Below are 14326 nucleotides of genomic sequence, written 5' to 3'. Positions count from 1 at the left end.
GATCACTGTTTTTTCTTCTCTGTTTTAATTTGTAGCTGGTAAGTTGTAGTTGTTTTGTCTTTTATTTGCTTCTGCCTGACAGATATTAAGCCATCATAATTTTTATTCTGCTGTCATAAATCAGTTAGATTGGAGTTGGAGCCTATTAGTTATCTAAAATGCCTAAAAAACACATATAACTGCTTCAAAGTCCTATTCTCTACCTGAAGGATCGATTAACTTGTACTACTCCGGAGATCCAGTTATCCCACTTTGGTACAAGAAGCATACATCACCAGCCAACTAGCCCATATTGCATGAGCTTATTCTGGCAATGTATGCAGATATCAGTTGCTTGAGAAGTACAGATGAAAGTTTATCTGATAGAAACAAAGTCGTTAAGTTTATCACTTTAAGATCTAATCTCTATCAAAATGATTCCTTTCATCAGATAGTTATTATAGTATGTGGAGAATGGAATGCATATATCATATATAATAGATCAAGAAAGGAAATAATAAATCTATGATTCATATCTACTATTCAAACCTCACAATAAGACCAAAAATATCTTCAAATGAATTTTCTGCAGATCATATCGAGTCAATTTCATTAAATGATCATCAAACAGTTCCTCCTCAGAGTCCAACTCAGTTTAGGTCGAGGCTTTGCTTTATTAAATTATTGTGGTTCTAGTATGAATTGGGGTTCATAAATTTATCTTACTATACTAGCTTACGCATAGAAAATTTCCTTGTATTGAATTGCTAAGCTATAAAAGCTTGACCTCATTTTGTGATAATTGTTTGTCTATCTTCAATTGAACTAGAGCAAGGATGCAGAGGCTTCTACTTAAATGTCCTTCAGAAATCAAGAACATGGAATAAAGCATGTAGACAGGCCCATTTATGCAAATATTAACTCAAGTTTCAATGCACTGATCTAGCCATATTTGAAACCTTACCCATCTTTGGCATTTTTCTGGAACAACATTTACAAATAATTGAAGCGACAATTTCCTTTTTCATTGTCTTTCACCAATTCTTCTTTAAATTTTCTCAACCTCTCCTAAACTGAAAGTACTGGGCTTACAAGGATTCCTTTATCCTAATTAGAGCTGTATCTAGTAGCTACCTACCTCGAATCCTCAGCGCTGGTGCTATTGTATTGAACAATTGTTTCATAATTGCTCCATATTATTATCCATGAATCATTGGTAGTTTTAAGACATCTTCAAGGACTTTTCTTTAAATCCAATCAGTTAATTGCACCAATTGCACAACATGACAGATACATAGCTCAACTGAATCATCCAGCTCTCAACCTTATGACATAATAAATCCAAACTATCTAAACATCAAATATACATTTCAAATACACATTCTTAATGGAATCCTCTCATCTAGAGTTTTTCCATTTTCTAACTTAAGAATTTATTTCTTGCACTATTAACATTAACTTAGCATTACTAGCAAATGGCATATATCAGAAAATTTCATCGCCAATAGGTTTAATAAGTTCATTATCACTAGTACAAAATTGATTGAAAAATTAGAAAAAAAATTGGTTGAAGATTGCTGTGATTGAAAAAAAAATCACTAGTTGCACACTAAAATGGTTACTATAATTATTGTTCAATCATACACAATGTTGGTCCCCTTTCCAAAATCAACTGCATTATCTCCCTAGTGATTTTATCATGTAATTTATCTAGATTAATTAAAAACATGATTGAAATATACTCATCTCTTGAAATATTTTCATAATATGTACATAAAACCTGTAGCAATGTTAGTGGGAAATTAAGTTTGTTTTCAAAAGATTTGCTTCAAACCTTAATCTATTTTTAATTATTAGAATCTCAGGTCTAATAATTCCAATCATGTTATAGATTGTATGGTTTCAAATAGTATGGTTATGTTAACAGAGATAGTAGGGTTAAGAGATTAATAAAAAATTTAACTGATTTGAAAAGAAAGTAGATAGATCAGATTGAAGATGTAACAATGAAACCAACTGATAAACATTTGACTTTTATTCATCAAACAAAACCAATTACAATTGATTTTGTGGCTCTACGTTTGATTTAAATCCTAACATAACTAGATGCTTAATCAAGTAAAGCTCTATATCCTACTGGTTTCACGACATTCAATTGTAACTGAACTAGGACATCTTAGAACCAACATATTTCTAAACAAGTCTTTGGGAACACACCAAATTTAATCATGGTTAACCAACTGAACTATTTCTCATAATCTAAATGCCAGAAGGATAACCTAACAATGTGGAACCTCATCATGGTTAAATGTTTGCTAATCAGTTATTTTTAACTCTTTTTAATTAAAATAAAACAGATATAGGTTAAAACACAAAACTACAAGTTTGACTTGCTCAAGCACAACTGAACATGGTTTATGTACTTTCCACAAAAATATGAAGGAATGACAAAAAGGTCGAAACTTCAAATTTGTTTTAGACATGTTGTAAAATCATTGTAACAATTAGCCTAACAGAAACATGAAGGAAATCTACAGTTACACACATAATTATAAATGCATGTCATATCTTTATCAAGTTATTAACGGTTATCAAATTGCATTAACCTGCCAGCGGATAGCATGATGGAAACCAGCACCTAATCCAAGTTTAGTCTGGGCAGACAAATCAAGGCTGCGGTACTACAACCCTTTAACTAACCTAAGGCCTATCACTGCTTCCAGTAATCTTATTTGAGGACATCAAAATGTTTCAATCACTTCATCTTTTTATCCATACTTAGCTTGCAAGTACACAAGCACACTCATTCCTCATGTGGTTTTTTCTGAACATGCTGAAGCAGATAACCTTCCAGCCTTCCAAAGATAACTGTCCACTGCATTACTATCCAGTGCATGCAAATCTTTCATAAAACTTCTCTACTTAATTATCATGCAAACATCTTAAAATATGTTTTTGGAATCTCAGTAATGTGGAAAGTCAAATTGATTAGTGTTTCCAATGACTAGTTTTGAGTATTTATATTTTTGAAGTCATCACTGATTTAGCACTTTAGCCTACAGAACCAAACTTCTCAACTTAAAAGGTTGTTGCTGTACAATGCATATGTGTTTTCTATCATGTGTCATATTCCTAAGCTTCCTAGACTACTACCATCTGGTGCTCTCCACTGAGTATGTAGAACATTCTATCATGGTCAGATTTCTAAGCTTCGGAGAACACTACCATTACATGACAATATTGTTGTGTATCTTAAACTACAGCAAACAACTAAACATTATCTAGATATGAATAACCCACAAGCTTTCTATAACCACTTCAGCAAAAAATGTTTTGATTTTCACTGAAACATAGCAAGTTGTTACAGGTAAGAGGTGAAGTTACTTACAACGGCCTTGGATTGGAAGAGTTCGTGCCTGAGAAGACATCAGCTTACATAAGCCAATATGACCTACATATTCCCGAGATGACAGTAAGGGAAATACTAGATTTTTCTGCACGCTTTCAAGGTGTTGGGAGTAGAGCAGGTGAGAACCTAATGGATCTTTCAAAATATTTGATTATTATCAGTATAAGTTAACAACAAAGCTTACTGAGCATGCTTTTTAAAGAGATTATGAAGGAAGTCAGTAGAAGGGAGAAGCAGGCAGGAATTATCCCTGATCCTAACATAGATACATACATGAAGGTATATCATAAAGAACTTCATATTGATTAAATTCAATTTTTTTGACCGATGTATATGGGCTTCTCACTTTGATAACATTGCAAAAAATATCTTCATTCATGAAACAAATTTCAAAAATAAGTAAACTATCATATTGTCGAAATAGATAAAGTTGGTGCAACATAGCTACATATCCCAATATCATACATATATGACATTTTTTGTACAGGCAATATCAGTGAAGGGATTAGAAAGAAGCCTCCAAACAGACTATATCTTGAAGGTAGTTTCTTTCAGGACCACAATCAAACTACTCTACAATTGTCAGATCACTATAGTGGCATTACTCAATCCCATACATACTGAAACTAATTAGTCAAATTTGATCTGGATTATCAGATAATGGGACTGGACATATGTGCAGACACAATGATAGGGGATGCCATGAGAAGAGGCATCTCCGGTGGTGAAAAGAAAAGACTAACCACAGGTACATCACCTTTGAGGCAATATTGCTTGCTTTCTCTTGCTAAGTTAAAAACATATACATCACCTTTGAGAACTCAAATCAAGAAACACATGGTGACATACTACAATCTACTTAATATACACTTTTAAGTAAAGTTCTCTCGTTAATCACTTCGTCTTCCAGGAGAGATGATTGTTGGACCAACAAAAGCTCTTTTTATGGATGAAATATCAACTGGCTTGGACAGCTCTACTACCTTTCAGATAGTGACATGCCTTCAACAATTTGCACATATCACAGAATCTACTGTTGTGGTTTCACTTCTTCAGCCAGCACCCGAGACTTATGAACTATTTGATGATATTATCTTAATGGCAGAGGGAAAGATTGTTTATCATGGTCCTCGCACTCAAATTCTTGACTTCTTTGCACAATGTGGATTCAAATGCCCAGAGAGAAAAGGAGTTGCTGATTTTCTCCAGGAGGTAATTACAAACTTGAATGTTGCAACAATCTTATTTTCTTTCATGTACACCAGATGCCTCACACCTATATTTTTTTGTTTTTCTCAGGTGTTGTCAAGAAAAGACCAAGAGCAGTATTGGTTCCATTCAAATGAAAATCATAGTTATGTTACTGTAGACCAATTCTCTATAGCTTTCAAGGCCTACCATATCGGACAGAGTCTAAGTGAGGAACTATCAAAGCCTTATGATAAGTCTCAATGCCATAAAAATGCACTATCATTCAACAGTTATTCATTATCTAAGTGGGAACTGCTTAAAGCTTGCATGGCAAGGGAATTTCTTCTCATGAAAAGGAATTCATTTGTCTATACATTCAAAACAACCCAGGTAGCTACTACTTAAAAATGACTTTTCCTATCATTTGTATTCAGTAGCTGAGGTAGTTAAATCATTTGCACTGCAGCTTGGAATTATCGCTATCATCACGGCGACAGTATTTTTGCGAACACATTTAGGCGTTGACATTATTCATGCTAATTACTATATGGGTTCCCTCTTTTATGCACTTCTCTTATTGATGGTAAATGGATTCCCTGAGTTGGCTATGACAGTTTCTAGACTTCCAGTCTTCTACAAACAACGAGACTATTACTTCTACCCCGCATGGGCATATGCAATTCCATCTGCTATCCTAAAAATTCCAATATCTCTTGTAGAGTCATTAGTGTGGACGTCAATTACTTACTATGTCATCGGGTATAGTCCTGAGGCAGCAAGGTAAGCAACATGAAGATTACAGGACTGCAAATATTCTTCTTTTTATGAACACTTCTAAATCATCATTTCCTTCAAATGCTCTCACAGGTTCTTCCGCCATTTCCTTCTACTCTTTTGTGTCCACCAAATGTCACTATCACTATTTCGATTCACTGCATCCTATTTTCAGACAGCTGTAGCTTCCACAGTTGGTGGTACCATGTGCCTACTAGTAATCCTGTTGTTTGGCGGTTTCATTCTTCCAAAATGTAAGGCAGCTTCAGCTTCAGTTGATGAAACCAACACTATAATAACAGACTTAATAAAACTACTTTGTTATTGCAGCCTCTTTACCAGATTGGTTAAAATGGGGATTCTGGATTTCTCCATTATCTTACATAGAGATTGGCTTGACTGTTAACGAATTTCATGCACCAAGATGGCAAAAGGTGAAATACTATAGTCCCATAACAATTCAAGCCAACATAATATCTCATTGAATCTTTACATACTTTTGTCGTTGTCATAAATCACAGATCTTATCAACAAACATGACAATCGGGCAGCAAGTCTTGACAAGCCGTGGACTCAACTATAACAGCAACTTCTACTGGATAGCAGTAGGAGCACTGTTAGTGTCAACCTTGCTACTGAATTTAGCATTCACATTGTCCTTGACTCTAAAAAGACGTGAGTTAAACTGTCCTAACTATAAATGGTTCATAAGTTCGCTCTGATCTTCACTTAGCAGCCTAGCAAGTTTTATATTTCAGCTGTTGGGGTTTCTCGAGCCATTATCTCTCGTGAAAAGCTTTCTCAGATACAAGGTATGGAAAATGAAGACATTCCAGGTCAAAATGAAAAAGGGTCCATTACTGGATCACCTGTACCTCTTTCAGAACCAAGGAGAACTGGTAAGACTGTTTCATTGCCTTTTAGTTTCTAATAAATGTAATATAGAGATCATTTAGAGGATATAGGATGAGTAATTTAAAAGAACTTTCATGATTAATCTTACAGGAAAGATGGTTTTGCCTTTCATTCCCCTAACCATATCATTTCAGGATGTGAATTACTATGTCGAGACTCCTCCAGTAAGCATATTAACCAGTCATATTGGTAATCATAGATTTATATAGTTGATGGATATTCAAGGAAGAAAAATCTGTTTTTCTTGTGCCATAGGAAATGAGAGAGCAAGGCCCTGCAGAAAAACGACTACAGCTGCTTCACAATATTACAGGAGCTTTCCAGCCTGGAATTCTTTCAGCACTTATGGGAGTAAGTGGAGCAGGGAAGACAACTCTTTTAGATGTCCTTTCTGGAAGAAAAACTGGTGGTTTTGTTGAAGGAGACATAAGAATTGGAGGGTATCCTAAGGTACAAGAAACGTTTGCAAGGATATCAGGTTATTGTGAACAGTTCGACATACATTCTCCACAAATTACTGTCAAAGAATCTGTCATGTATTCAGCTTGGCTGCGTCTGTCACCTCAAATTGATGCAAATACAAGATCTGTAAGCTATATCCTACACATAAATCTGTTCCTTCAAGACATTATTTTGGCTTTAAATCCATCATAAATTAAGCATTCAAATCATGGGACACTAAAACTAGAACTAGCTGTCTGGTACTTGACTTATTTGGAACTTAAATATTGGTCTTCAGAAATTTGTCGATGAAGTCATTGAAACGATCGAGCTAGATGGAATCAAGGATTCTTTAGTTGGTATACAGGGGGTCAATGGTCTCTCTACTGAGCAACGGAAACGACTAACTATTGCTGTGGAGCTTGTTTCCAATCCATCAATTATATTTATGGATGAGCCAACATCAGGTCTGGATGCTAGGGCAGCTGCTGTTGTCATGCGTGCAGTGAAAAATGTTACTGAAACAGGAAGGACAGTAGTTTGCACCATCCACCAACCAAGTATTGATATATTTGAAGCATTTGATGAGGTAAGTAGGATATTTTTCCATCTTTATTATGGAAGGTTGGAAGTAAAAAAAAAACCAAAATGCCACAAATAGTTCTTTTAAAAGCCAAACCTAATTTCAGCAAACATATAATTGATGTCTATCAGTGCAAGGTTCTAGAAAATAAAATACTACGGAAGTTTACAAGACGATCTTAGATATGTGAACAAGATGCTAGAAACAAAAAATATAAATCTTTGTTCTCATTCTAAACTTGTACTAAACTAAGAAAGTCATCTAGTTAATACCTATTCAAGTCATTAGAAGTATTAATGTAAGTTGTTTTTATGTTTTTAATTTTTTTGTAACTTCTTTTGACACTTAACATGAAACATATCTTTGTTTAATTTTCCACAGCTGATTCTAATGAAAAGAGGAGGAGAATTGATCTACACAGGACCAATAGGAAAGCATTCTAGTAAAATTATTGAATATTTTGAGGCAAGTCATTGTTAAACTCAATCTCATTGTTGGTTCTCTTCTATGTTTAAATTATACCAATGGCTGGTAATGTTGATTCTGCTAATAGAATCTGCATGTTATGAGATGTCTGTTTGTTATCTTTGATGCCCCTAGTTTCTTAAAATTCTAGCAAAGATTGTTGATATTTTTTGAAGTTCTATTCTCCAAATAAATTTACTTTATTATTATGATAGCTTGAACAGAAGCAACTATATTCAACAAACTAAAAAATTTTGATGTAAGTAAACCATACAAATGGACATGACAATGTTCTAAATAATGTAACTCATCAAATGCAGAGACCTAAGTGCTCACTCCCTCTACCTCTCCACCACTTCCATCCTGTGTCTCTTATATTTAAATTGAAAGTCTGAACCCATTAATGTTTTCCATGCTTTCTTCTTAACAGCCAAAAGATTAATCTTGATTAGTGAATTTTAATGACATTTTTATACTAATGTAGGCGACTTAGTTCTTCAGTAAAAGTGTTGCTATTTAATCCTTCAAACAAAAGGGTAGAAGACTGATTTTCATTTGGGCACCTACACATCCACAATAAATGTTTGGTTCAAGTTTGCATCAATACCCTCAACTGTAGTTCCCCCAGATCACTCAAAAGTGATCTATGGTAATTATATGCAGAATCATATGGGAATTTTAACAGGTTTGCACTTTGAGATTTGATGCTGCCTTATAAGCCATCTCAATCACGGACTACATCAGAAGTGAGAATAGGAGAGTATCAAACGAGACCAAATTCATTCGATGTGACTCAGTATTGATTAAACAAACAATTAAGCCATCATGAAGTTTTCAGCAGGTCCAACTTGAGCTCAATTTATGCAGTATTAAGCTCAACCTTTCTTCCCATTATGCCCACATCTAGCATTGAAGAAACGATCCTCAATATCAATGGGACCAGTTCACTGATCACAATGTAAAAGTTAAAAACAACACTCGAGCATCTACAACAAGAACAACAACAACAACAACAAAGCCATAAAGTCCCAAATATTTGGCGTCGGTTACTCGATCATCTATTATGGTTTTTATTCTGTGCTCTGTAAATAAATAAATAATGACTTTGAAAATCACCTACTATCCTTGCAAAGTTAAAAGTATCTAAAATGAACATAATATTCTCATTTGAATGACACTTTTAAAGGGATATCAATTTGAAGGGATATATAAAAATACTAAACGTTTTATATTAATGCAATTTCACCTTCTTTGTTTCGTATGACAGGGAATAGCTGGAGTACCGAGGATTAGAGATAACTATAATCCAGCAACATGGATGTTGGAGGTTACCAATACATCAATGGAGATGCAATTAGAAGTAAATTTTGCAAAGATATATAAGGAATCGTCCCTTTATAAGTAAGCATCAAAGTGTCTCAAAATTAACTAAGATAGTATACAAATTTTAACTAATGAAAATATGATAATATATCAGGAAAACACTAATGACAATTATGATCTCTTGCACATTATTAGCAATAAAAAAAATGATGACATCATCCTTACATATTATATTGCTCACCATAATCTTCTATGATCATTTTTCAATATAGGGACAGCAAAGAGCTGGTTAAGCGCTTGAGCACACCAGCACCGGATTTGAAAGATCTGAGTTTTCCAACACGCTATCCACGAAACAGTTGGGTACAATTCAAAGCTTGCCTTTGGAAACAATACTTGTCCTACTGGAGAAGTCCTTCATATAATTTGGTGCGAATATCATTTACCCTTGTCTCATCCATAATCTTTGGATTAATATTCTGGCAGCATGGAAAGACATTGTAAGTACCTGTTTTCTCACATAGATGCATAATAAACTGGTAAATAAATATGTAGATATATGACATGGACAAAGGACATATATGCTAATTTGCAGTAATATATTTCAGTCTAGAGCCAGAATTCATATTGTTGTTTAGTAGATAACACATGGCTGAGAGGATTACATGTAAAGGTTTAGACAAAATCATTAAAATTACAGAATATAATTTCCATAAAGATCAATCTACAGCAACATTCTTACAAGAATATGTCATTTTGCTAATGCTGTTGAGGCAATAAATCTATAAATGGCGACCATATTTAATCAAAAAGTGCAAAAGCCATCATCAAACAATCATATTTTTTAATTTTTTAGGCAAAGCAGCAAAAGCTGGAACTGATACATTAAGAAAGAAAATAGGTACAAAGAGATAAAAAATTGAAAAGAAAACAAGAAAGAGAAAAGCAATGAGAAACTAAGCCAAAAGAGTAAATCTAAGCCATTTAAAATGGCTTCAAATAGTTGATGTTTACTCCCAAAGAACTCCAACAACTAATTGTTGGGCCTTATAGAAGGATATCAAAGAATTAAACAGAATCAAATACCAGTTCAGGTATGTGAACTTAATCCATATGATACAGTATGTTGCACCACGTCAAAAAATATTTCAATATTATTTAGAATAACAGTATTTTTGCTATGATTGGCACAATAGTATTGGCTGTACAAACTGATATGGTCAACATGAACTTCCACTTAATTTGGTGATTAATACTTCAACTTTTTCATAAAAGACAAAGGCGAAAGTTACCAAAGAAGACAAACATCGAAGCTAAGTGCAGAGGGACTTCCTGGACTTGAAACCAAAATTGCATCACAGTAGATAGAAGCAAGACAGCAATTAAAATTCTTCCCTTATTTGGTAAATCAATAATGATACTGATAAAAAGTAGAAAGAGGTGGGAAGATTTTGAACATGCATCCTGCAGTAAAATAGGGATCACTCTTAATCTAGATTTGGCATATCATTGTTGTAATACATACACAAATATATGATGCTTAAGTTTTTAAAGTTTGCTTTGAAACATACTTTATGTTCTTAAAATAATACATGGATCTAGATACTAATACACATATTTCTCCTTGAAGAAACAACCAACAAGATCTGTTCAATATGTTGGGGTCAATGTTTGTCGCCACAGTCTTCACTGGAATAAACAACTGCTCGTCAGTTCTACCATTTGTTTCAATTGAGCGAACTGTTCTGTACCGGGAGAAGTTTGCAGGAATGTACTCCCATTGGGCCTACTCCCTTGCACAGGTTTAGCAGCTTTTTCTAATAGTGTATTGGTAAGGAAAGGAAGATCATTTCCTGAATGTTGATCAAGATACACTTTTCTGTTTCAGGTGGTCATTGAGCTTCCCTATGTACTAATAGAAGTGGTATTATTTATGGTTATAGCATATCCAGCAATTGGTTACTACTGGACGGTCTATAAGTTCTTCTGGTTCTTCTATACCATGTTCTGCACATTGCTCTACTTCATTTACCTTGGGATGTTGCTGGTTTCATTGACCCCAAATGTTCAAGTGGCTACCATATTGGCATCTGTTTGCTACACCTTGTTTAATCTCTTTTCAGGCTTCATTGTGCCAAGTCCCGTAAGTCCAGCATTTACATTTCTTTTCAGTTCATAAGCATTTAGATATACTACATTGGTTCCATATGCAAACAACAAACATACTGCAGGATAACAACCTACAAACAAACAATTACTAGTTCATCTGCATTGCATTTTGGTATCGATATCTAAAGCAAGGTTCGCAATACCGTACCATACCGGTATTTCGATCTGGGCTCGGTACCGGTACGGTACGGTATACCGAGCGGTACACCCAGGTGTATCGAGTAACACTGCTACAGTGTTCTGCTACAGTGCTACAGTACTCTCGGACAGGTAACAGTCGGTCCGCGTACCAACAACTTGTCGGACCGGTACGTACCACCCGTACCGGGCGGTATGACTCGGTACGGCAGATCCTGATCTAAAGTAGCAGAACTAAGCTATACAGATCAAATTAACAGAGTTAAGTGCATGATAACAGTTTTTTTAGTATAGGGAAAAGAACAGGTATATTTCTCACAGCTTAATACTGTGAGATCCAGAAATGAATATGACAACACAATATGTTATACTTGGATAAATATGCTTTGGAAGCTAAAGCAAGGTGTTCATTTGTATTATCCTTAGTTGCTTGATGCAATAGTTTGAGTCATCCTATAATAATAGTTCAAGTACCTATAGCTTACTGGTAAAAAAATTAAACATTATTTGTTTCCTTGCAGCAAATTCCAAAGTGGTGGATCTGGTTATATTACCTGTGTCCCATGTCCTGGTCACTGCATGGCTTCTTCAGTTCACAGTATGGGGATGTACAGAAGGAGATAATGGTGTTTGGAGAAACCAAATCGATAGCTTCTTTCCTAGAGGACTATTTTGGTTTTCACCACAATCTTTTAGGGCTCGTTGCTGTTGCTCTTCTTGCCCTTCCATTGATCTATGCTTCCCTTTTTGCTTATTTTATTGGGAAGCTAAATTTTCAGACAAGGTAAACAGATATTTAAGAATACTTGTAAACAGAATTCTGAATTTTTGCCAGCTTGGAAATTATGGTAGTCAATAGTGTAAGAAGTGTCTTTACTAGGAACATTGGATCTTTTGGTGACTCCAATGGTGTATATTGCCCACAAATAATTTTAAGCTATGCTCGAAGGTAAGTACCAGGGTCCAGTAAATTCTTGTACACTTTTGTTGTGTAAATCAGTACAATCCACATATAGATTCAGCAAAAATTCATCAAAATGAAGGTATAAACCAATATATGCATGCCTCAACATAACTAATAGAATAACTTTTACATACATGTAAATCATATCTTGGTGATAAGTAAATGCATGGCTCAACTTTCATTCATCAACTTGAATTTTCTTACATTAAACATACAAGACACACAAGGATGCCTGAACTTCTTTCCTCTGTCATGTCACATATATTATCTTAAAGTTGATTATGTTATTTAATGTAACTGGCACTGCTCATTTTAGAGCTTATTGTCTACTAACAAGATTGACTTGGTATAGAACTTACATTGAACTCATTGATAATTTTGTTCCTTGGCAAAAAAAAATAAAGATAACTTATATAACATGAAAAAAGTGTCACTGTATGGCAACCTAAATCTCCACATGACATGTTGGTGTCATAAGGATTTCATAATTCGAAAGGAACCATCAAGGGGAATATAAAAAGTAATTATATTGTGCACTAAGTCATCGCAGTGAGATCGAAACAATCAGCATCAAATGAAAGGAAATGCAATATAACTTTATCCTATCTTCAGGCAAAGATATCAAGAATATAAGTTAATCCATACCAATCTGTAGGAGAAAAAGAAGAAAAGGGCTACCGTCATTTTCTCATCAAACACCAACTATTCACTATTGTATATGCATTATGGAAATATGACCAAAATCTTGTCTTTTAGCATGGAATTTATTTATTTATTTATTTAATAAAACTATAAATTTTATGTGAAATGACATGTAAAAATTCTCGCAATAAATATCGGGTCTTACTGCTATTCGATTTCAATGACATAAACAGCACGTGCAAGCAATCCATATAACATATGGAAGATAGGTTATCCATTCGTTAGCAAGTGACCTAGTCTCCTGATGTTGGAAAGAAACTTGATCTACTCTCATAATCTAATTCTTTTTGCAACATCCGATAATAACACGACCACCAGCATTATCAATAATCCAGTTCTCAGAAAGAAAAAAAAAAAAACTGACATGCATTACGAAATGTAATCAGAATGTTGTCTTTTGGCATGGGATTTTATTTTATTTTGATTTATTTAGTGGAGAAAACTATATATTTTATCTTAAATGACATGTACAAATTCTCCCAAAAAGAATCGGTTCTTAAAGCTATTCAGTTTCAGTGACACAGACAGCGTGTGCAAGCAATCAATATAATATATGGACGATACATTATCCACTGGTTTGCAAGTGAGCTAGTTCCATATGTCGGAACGAACCTTTATCTACTCTCACGACCTGATTCTTTTCGCACCATCCGTCAATGGCAAGAACAACCCTTACATTTCAAGCAAAAACACCCGATTTCCGGGAGATTTCAAGAAAACCAAGAAATCATAAACTGCAAATCAACAGAATTAGATTTAAAAGGTAAAAGAATGTCGTACCCAAAGGAAGCGGAATTGGTCGGGTCTGGAGAACGATGTTAGGGTTTAAAGGGTTCCGATGTGATGAAGGGAGTGGAAGGGAAAGATGAGGGCGATCGAGACACGGTCACGTTCTCTTTCTGTTTGGCACAAAACGGGTTGTAATCTCCAAATAACGAGAGAACCAAAAACAAAAACATTACGCAGTTTTAACGTATTTTAATAAAGCATATATATGTAGATCCTCCATCCATACTGGAATTCATCCACAAAAACAGCACATGCTATTTATTTGAAGTTACAGTCGATATTTAGATAGTTCGAATATATATATATATATATATATATATATATATATATATATATATATATATACACACACACGAAGATATCATAATATATTTTTAAAATATTTCTGATTCCATGATAATAATAATTTAGATTATATTAATATGGATCGATGTATATTAGTATGCATCTAAGTGGAGAGAATATATATTATATGTTATTGGCT

At 34.3% G+C, this 14326-nt stretch overlaps 1 protein-coding gene and 1 long non-coding RNA gene across 2 annotated transcripts in view; one reads left to right on the top strand and one right to left on the bottom strand.

Annotated features, from left to right (window-relative positions):
• LOC103977240 (ABC transporter G family member 41) overlaps positions 1-12340 on the top strand; it is a 13961-nt gene extending 1621 nt beyond the window's left edge. The window contains exons 5-24 of the mRNA XM_065097871.1: positions 3347-3506; positions 3591-3667; positions 3876-3929; positions 4046-4136; positions 4299-4600; positions 4688-4969; positions 5046-5359; positions 5447-5607; positions 5684-5787; positions 5875-6028; positions 6112-6252; positions 6359-6432; positions 6524-6856; positions 7008-7298; positions 7674-7757; positions 9025-9158; positions 9353-9580; positions 10711-10882; positions 10969-11223; positions 11909-12340. Of these exons, the coding sequence (XP_064953943.1) occupies positions 3347-3506; positions 3591-3667; positions 3876-3929; positions 4046-4136; positions 4299-4600; positions 4688-4969; positions 5046-5359; positions 5447-5607; positions 5684-5787; positions 5875-6028; positions 6112-6252; positions 6359-6432; positions 6524-6856; positions 7008-7298; positions 7674-7757; positions 9025-9158; positions 9353-9580; positions 10711-10882; positions 10969-11223; positions 11909-12175 (3678 nt within the window). The 3' untranslated portion in view covers positions 12176-12340. The remainder of the gene's footprint in view (positions 1-3346; positions 3507-3590; positions 3668-3875; positions 3930-4045; positions 4137-4298; positions 4601-4687; positions 4970-5045; positions 5360-5446; positions 5608-5683; positions 5788-5874; positions 6029-6111; positions 6253-6358; positions 6433-6523; positions 6857-7007; positions 7299-7673; positions 7758-9024; positions 9159-9352; positions 9581-10710; positions 10883-10968; positions 11224-11908) is intronic.
• LOC135606725 (uncharacterized) overlaps positions 1-14002 on the bottom strand; it is a 15464-nt gene extending 1462 nt beyond the window's left edge. The window contains exons 1-3 of the long non-coding RNA XR_010484941.1: positions 13834-14002; positions 9322-9559; positions 3368-3523 (exon numbers count right to left, since the gene is read on the bottom strand). This is a non-coding gene — a long non-coding RNA (uncharacterized LOC135606725). The remainder of the gene's footprint in view (positions 1-3367; positions 3524-9321; positions 9560-13833) is intronic.
• Positions 14003-14326: the final 324 nt, after the last annotated feature.

The sequence above is a fragment of the Musa acuminata genome, chromosome BXJ2-3 (genome assembly GCF_036884655.1).
Source record: "Musa acuminata AAA Group cultivar baxijiao chromosome BXJ2-3, Cavendish_Baxijiao_AAA, whole genome shotgun sequence".
In the NCBI taxonomy this organism is placed as follows: domain Eukaryota; kingdom Viridiplantae; phylum Streptophyta; class Magnoliopsida; order Zingiberales; family Musaceae; genus Musa; species Musa acuminata.
The sequence above is the reverse complement of the archived record's forward strand: the minus strand, read 5'-3'. Positions and strand labels throughout refer to the sequence as shown.